At 54.6% G+C, this 7052-nt stretch overlaps 1 protein-coding gene across 3 annotated transcripts in view; it reads left to right on the top strand.

Annotated features, from left to right (window-relative positions):
- The window catches only part of CTSS (cathepsin S), a 14429-nt gene extending 7406 nt beyond the window's left edge, over positions 1–7023 (top strand). For all 3 annotated transcript variants that reach the window (XM_025195130.1, XM_025195129.1, XM_025195128.1), the window contains 2 exons: positions 5812–5914; positions 6687–7023. In XM_025195130.1, coding sequence (XP_025050915.1) covers positions 5812–5914; positions 6687–6786 — 203 coding nt within the window. In that variant the 3' untranslated portion in view covers positions 6787–7023. The remainder of the gene's footprint in view (positions 1–5811; positions 5915–6686) is intronic.
- The last annotated feature ends 29 nt before the right edge of the window (positions 7024–7052 follow it).

Genomic DNA, 7052 nt, shown 5'->3' with positions numbered 1-7052 from the left:
GGGCTCCCAGAACGGCTGGTGACAAAGTGGGAGAGGGTTGGAGCAGGGCCCAGCCTGTGCAGAGAGAAGCCCCCTGCCCCACATAGGTGTGTCCCCCAACAGGCAACACCGCCTCCCTCCCCCAGCTGATGATTGTACAGGAGTTAAGAGCCATCTGGGAAGAAAAACAGGTGCCGGATGTGTTCTGCAATCTCTTGTAGTGGGAGAGGCCCCCGCTCCCTGCTTCCTCTTTCTGGTCACAGCAGGTGACTGGACTGCTCATACAGTCAGCCCATGGGCCCACCGGTCCTTGCTCTTTTCATCCGTTTCCTCCCTCCCCCCTTTTGTCTGTAGCGCGTTATAGACAATCACTTTCATGCCAGGAGATTGAGACCCTGGGCTGTAACTTCTTTGAGAGGCGATGTCTTCTTATGTGTTTGTACAACATCTCGTCCAGGGCACAGTGCTCTTGGCTGGAGCTGTGGGGAGCTGCTGTACTATAACTGAAGAAATAATGGATCATCTGGAGGTGCATCAGCAGCTCATGCTTCAGTTCCTCAGTAAGATAGAAACTGAAGTGTGTGCCAATAGAGCATCCAGTAGAAGCGAGAGGTGAGTGGTGAGGGCCTCTGGGATCTGCCCCGAGTCTCAGAGTGGGACAAGACTTTTGGGATGGGAAGTTGTAAATTTTGCCCCCGAAATATGCATATGGGGGGTGAGTTTTGAAAGTATCATTGACTCATAGAAAATGAGGGTTGGAAGAGGCCTCGGAAGGTCACATCTAGTCCAACCCCTGCTCAAAGCAGGACCATCGCTGACTGGATCATCCCAGCCAAGGCTTTGTCTAGCCTGGTCTTGAAAACCTCCAAGGATGGAGACTCCAGCACCTCTCTGGGTAACCTATTCCAGTGTTTTACCACCCTACTCATGAGAAAATTCAGCCAAATATCTAACCTCAGCTTGCCTTGCTGCAACTTGAGACTGTTGCTCCTTGTTCGTGCCCCCACTGAGAACAGTCCGGTTCCATCCTCTTTCGAACCCTGTTCAGGTAGCTGAAGGCTGCTACTAAATCCCCTCTCAGTCTCCCCCTATCTAGACTAAATCAGCCCAGTTCCCTCAGCCTCTTCTCACACGTCCTGTCCCCCAGCCCCCAAACCATTTTTGTCACTCTCCACAGGACTCTTTAATTTGTCCACATCCTTTCTGTAGTGGGGGGCCCATAACTGGACACAGGACTCCAGATGTGGCCTCCCCAGTGCCGAATACAGGGGAAGAATCCCTTCCTTTGACCTACTGGCAACACATCTACCAACGCAGCCCAGGGTGCCATTGGCCTTCTTGGTAACAAGGGCACCCTGCTGGCTCATATTCAGCTGATTGTCCAATGTCACCTCCACGTCCTTCTCTGCAGAGGTGGTGCCCAGCCAGTCAGCCCCCAGCAAAATGAAGGCTGTTGATTCCTCTTTTCTTGTCTCATGTGACTGCCTGGAGCCTTTATCAGAGTACAGCACCGGGCACTGGGGAGGGCATCACACGGCTGGGAGACGGCACTGGGGCATCTGGCTGTGACTTCTGCTGCTGAAGACTCTGCCGTTCCCTGCTAGGACCAGCCCCAGTGCTTGTCCTCAGGTAGGCGGCACCTCTCCTGGCTCTTCACCTCTATTTGGAAACGTCTCTGTCTCTGGGCTCCCCGGGACCAGGAGGGACAAGGAAGTAGAAGCCTGTCGTGATTTGTCTTATCACCTGCCACGGCCCTGCCTGCTGCCTAGCTGAACCCATCTGGCCTTGCCTGCTCCAGCTATGGGGGAAATTTTTGGCTTGAATAGGGATTTCTGCCAGGATATATGTCTGATTTGGTCAGAAGAGAAATTGCTGTGAGCAGGGCAGGGCAGGGCTGGGCTCTCCAGACCAGGAAGGGAGACACACGGGTGTCCCCTGACTAGCCGGTCGCCTTGGGGTAGGGGCTCCCCCAGAGGGGTTGGGGACACGGGTTTGAGTGCTGCTTTGCCTGTTAGTGTCCTCCTGGGGGCCGCCTGGTTGCTCCGGGGCCGGGGGCCGCTCTCTCTCCTGTTCCACTTGGATGAATATGGAGCAGGCACCAGGTTCCCATGCCCTGTGGGTACCCGATCCCACAGGTTACTATAGGCACTGTGCCACTGCTGATACCCGCTTTGCAGCACTGTGCCAGGCAACCCTGGGGCACAGGCACGTTCTCTCTCTTCCAGAGGTCGTGGCTCAGCTAGGGAGAGAACGGGGGCAGGGAGGGGGCAGAGATTTTGGAGTTCTCCAGTTACCACTGAGGAAACCCCCTCCTTCCTCTGCCTCCAATTCAGCTGGGCAGTAGCATTTTAGGCTCCAAAGAGGGTTAAGGCATGGAGTGAGAGTGGCTCCACACTGCTGCAGGACTGGTGCTATGGGTTTATACCCAGCTCAACTCTGCGCTGGCCAATTTCACGCTGCTGGCATCACCCCCAACCCCAGCTGAGGACACTCCCAGCTGTCTCCCCCCCGATCTATCCCCTTTGTGTCAGGCATCGGAGCCTTGTGCCCAGGGACAACGGAGGAGTGGAACCTCCACTAGAGACGCACCATAACCCCAACCCCTCCGTTCCCAGTTCCTCTTCCAGTTCCCCTTTGGGACTGGGGTTGGCCTCGCAGAGCCCAATCCCTGCTCTTGCCCAGAGGAGCTTGCTGGCTCAGCTTGTCTTGCGCAAGCCACATTTCACAATCAGGGGCAGGAATCTCGGCCGCTAAGTGCCAGTTGGGGTGGGAATGGGGGGGCAGTTGGGAGCTAGGCAGGCCCCTCTCACCCACACCCTCCTTACCAGGTTGAGCCGGCTGCCTTGCCTCCTCCTGGCCTCCATTGTGGCGGCTCAGGGGCACCCGGACCCAACACTGGATGTGCACTGGGAGCTGTGGAAGAAGGCGTATGGCAAGCAGTACCGGCATCAGGTAGGGTGGGGGGACACAGTGTGGCAGGGACCGTCTTGCCCCAGACTGGGGATGGGCATGAGCTGACCCTGAGGAGTAACCCTGCCACCCCTACCCCACCACACACACACGCACACACACACACACACACACACACACCCTCAGCACTCTTGCAGCAAGGCGTTGCCATGTGCTGTTCCACACCTGCAACCACCGCCCAGAAGTGCCTGTATTTCAAGGGTGGTGACAGGCCCTGTGTTAAGGCAGCAATTGATTTCCCAGGAAAACTAGCTTGAGTGAGGCCTGTGAGAGCCAGGCCTCCCAGCTCCTTTTGGGGAGTAAAGCCACTGCAGAGCGTGGTTATGGGCAGGGCTTCCTCTGGGCGGACACGTGATGGGCTCTGATTGCAGGAGGAGGAAGGGGCCCGGCGCGCAACCTGGGAGCAGAACCTGCGGCTTGTGACACTGCACAATTTGGAGCACTCGCTGGGAATGCACTCCTATGAGCTGGGCATGAACCACCTGGGGGACATGGTAGGTGCCACGTCCAAGCCCCAGGCGTGTGAGGAGTAACCCCCACCCCCTGGGGTCCAGTTGTCCTAGAGTGTGACTGCGTCGGGGTGGTGGGTCGCATGGGTCCGGGCATGGAGAGGGATTTCCACCTCTGTGTCCTGATGGCTCCTGGATTTTGATGTGTCAAAGGCCCTTTTTTCACGGCCAAGAAAAATGCATCCAATGGAAGGCATGGCTCCAGTGTTTCTGAGATCCCATGACTCTGGCAGCTGGGACTGGGAGGGAGTTGGACCCACAAGGGCAGGTGCCCCCGTAGGGGGGTAAGAACTCCTTTGGGATCCAGCCTCACAGAGTTTGTACCCAGATTGCTCCAATGTCCAGCACCAGTCTGTGCACCAAAGGGTCTGTCCTTGTGAAGGGTAGGGTATACATGTGTTCCCAGGTCTGTGTGTGCGTGTAAACATGTGCATGTGTACACATGGGGGGGTGTTCTTGTGTTTATGGGTGTACATGTCAGTGTGTGAGGTTGTGTGTCCATGCGTATGTGGGGGGTGTTCACATGTATCTGCGTGTATATGTGGGGGCGTCTTCCTGTGTATGTATGTGCTCATGTTGATGTGTGTATGCACATGCATGGAGGAGGTGATCACACAGGAGTGTTCACGTGGCTGGGTGTGTTCCCACATGCGTTCTCTCCCCCAGACCAGCGAGGAGGTGGCTGCTTTGTTGACGGGGGCCAGAGTTCCTCCCCAGCCACACCGGAACGCCACGTACCGCCCGGCACCGGGCAGCCACCTGCCAGATGCCGTGGACTGGCGGGACAAAGGCTGCGTCACAGAAGTGAAGCACCAGGTAGGTGGATCCCGTGTTTCTCTCCTGATGTGGGCTTGAGGTTGCATATTTTCAGGAAATGGATGATGCTCACAGCAGCAGCACCCACGGCTGGAACCACATGGCTGCTGCAAAGGCTTCAGCCAGGGGCAATGGTTGCTGTATGCTTCTGTCACACTACGAATGCCCCATCCTGAGCACGTCTCTTGGGTTTCCCAGGGGCGATGCGGCTCCTGCTGGGCCTTCAGTGCCGTTGGGGCCCTGGAAGCTCAACTGAAGCTGAAGACTGGGAAGCTGGTGTCTCTGAGCACTCAGAACCTGGTTGACTGCACCACCACGTACGGGAATTATGGCTGTGCTGGTGGGTATATGACAAATGCCTTCCGGTATGTCATCGACAACAACGGCATCGATTCGGACAGCGCCTACCCCTACACTGCCCAGGTGGGGCCCGGCCCCGTGCCGGCATGGGTCAAGCAGAGACTAGCGGTGGATGTTTAAAGGCAGGATGGGACCCCTGCAATCCTCTCCTTGCAGAGGAAGAGGGTGGTGAGTAGGGTGGGTGGTTGGGAGCACCAAGGTGCCCTCCTTGCATCTGTTCCTTACCACTGCAGAATGGGCGGTGCCACTACGACGCAGCCACGCGTGCTGCCACCTGCTCCAGGTACTTTGATCTCCCATATGGCGATGAAGCAGCCCTGAAGGATGCCGTTGCCAACATTGGCCCCGTCTCGGTCATCATAGATGCGAGACTGCCTTCTTTCTACTTTTACAAATCAGGTGCGTTCTCTACCCCAGGACCTCAGTGCCACCCACGGCATTGAAAAGGCATGTTTGGGTTTCTTTGACTTGTGTCTTTTAAATTTAAAGAGGCAGCAGCTGCCATTTCATTCCCAGAGAGGCTGCAGCATGGTGTCAAGGCCACCCACACCTATGCTCTTCCTAGGGAGACTTTTCTTCTTTTCTGGTCCCTTTTCTGTTTTGGTCTCTCTGAATAAGCACAAAGTAAAAACCCTGAGAGTCGGAACGGGCAGTTTGCTCTGTGGGCCATGTTGGGGGAGATGGCAGGGGATGGCAGCCTTCAGCTGGGGTGGGGTGGATCTTACCTGGTTCTGTGCTGAGGGAGTTCTCCCCTGAATAACTCTGGGGCTTTTAATGTGGCCACATGAGCAGCCCACAGCAGAGGGGATCCGTGCCCCACGTTATGGGAGTCAGGATACTGCAGGGTGGGGGCTGGGGGGGATGGTGGAGCCTTTTGCTGCTGAGACTCAGGCTCAGCTTTGCTGTTTGGCTGTCGTTTCTCTCCAACAGCACTTGGGTGAGTGAACTGGGTGAGTTTTCTCTGGTGCCCATCCCACTAGCCAAGGTGGCAGCCCCAGCAAGTGGGGCAGGAACTGTCCTGAGGGTAAATTTGCCTCTGAGCCTGCTAGGGACCAGGGCAGGGGGCTATGGTGATGGGGCAGAGAATGGTGCTTCTGGTCAGACTGGGCGGGTTGGGTAAGGGAGAAGCTACTACTGTTTTTTTTCTTCCATAAATTCCCCAACTCCTTATTTGCAGGTGTCTATGATGATCCACGGTGCACCCACTATGTGAATCATGCCGTCCTTGTGGTCGGCTATGGCAGACTCAATGGACAGGACTACTGGCTTGTGAAGAACAGGTAATGAGAGTCTGTCACTGAACCATTTTTTTCCTAATCTCATTAATAATCCATCTCTGGCTCTGGCTGTTCAGAAAAACCGGAGAATTGCCAAACTGGGGCAGAGCAGTAGTGCGTGTAGCCCAGCGGTCCATCTACTGTTAAGCCTATTTCTGCGACAGTGGTTGCAATGGATGATATAGGCAGCCACCATTTACTGGGTGAGAAGAAACATCTCCAGCCATGAAAGCATCCATGAGTTTATCCTGTCCTTTGCTGAACCTGGCTGTGCTCTCTGCTTCCACCCCCTCCAATGACAATGAATTCCATAAGTTAACTACATGTTGGATCAAAAAGTTAGTTTTAAACCCGTCCACTACTAATTTCAGCAGGTGCCCTCTAGTTTCCTTATTTTTAGGAGGCAACGGTGTCTTTTGGTCCTTTTGGATTATTCATGTCTGTCTTCCAGCATTCTCCTGCACTGTAAAACACATTTGGTGCAGTGGCTGAAAAATAACTAAAAGAGGCCACGGGGGGAACATATTATCGAGAGAGAGATCTGGGAATCAGGTTGGATCTAGCTTGAACGGATCAGTTGGTTCCAGGGTACCTGTGGCTGAAGGACATGTTTTCCATGCCGATGAAGAGGAGTGATGTGTGCGTGTGACTGCACCAATGGACGTTCATTCAGCCTCTGTTAAGCGCATAAGGAACGGGTGTTTGGGGAACCACGTTTATGACAAACAGGGTTTATTTTGCTTCTACCTGATCCTGCTGTTTCTCTTTCCAAAAGCTGGGGTGTCAACTTCGGTGATAAAGGCTACATTCGCATGTCAAGGAACCATGGAAACCATTGTGGCATTGCCAGCTATGGCACCTATCCCCAAATATAGAAATGCTGTCTTCTTCAAGATGGACTCTTCAAATGCAGCTTGTTTAAATTATGTACCTTTGGCTTGAAGCTTTAATCTATTTCCTGTCATGAAAAGCACTGTCCCTGACTTGAAGAACAAGACCCTCCTGTCACCTCTGCCTGCTGGATCTGGACTGCACAGGAGAGATGAAAAATAAGTAGGGCTGGGCTGGGCTGGGTTTGTCAATATTTAGGCACTTATTTCTTGCTCTCCACTACACCTCCAGGGGTTTGGAGGTGGAATTT

The sequence above is a fragment of the Alligator sinensis genome, unplaced genomic scaffold, assembly GCF_000455745.1.
Source record: "Alligator sinensis unplaced genomic scaffold, ASM45574v1 scaffold880_1, whole genome shotgun sequence".
NCBI classification, from domain to species: domain Eukaryota; kingdom Metazoa; phylum Chordata; order Crocodylia; family Alligatoridae; genus Alligator; species Alligator sinensis.
This window is presented reverse-complemented; position numbering and strand designations above follow the sequence as displayed.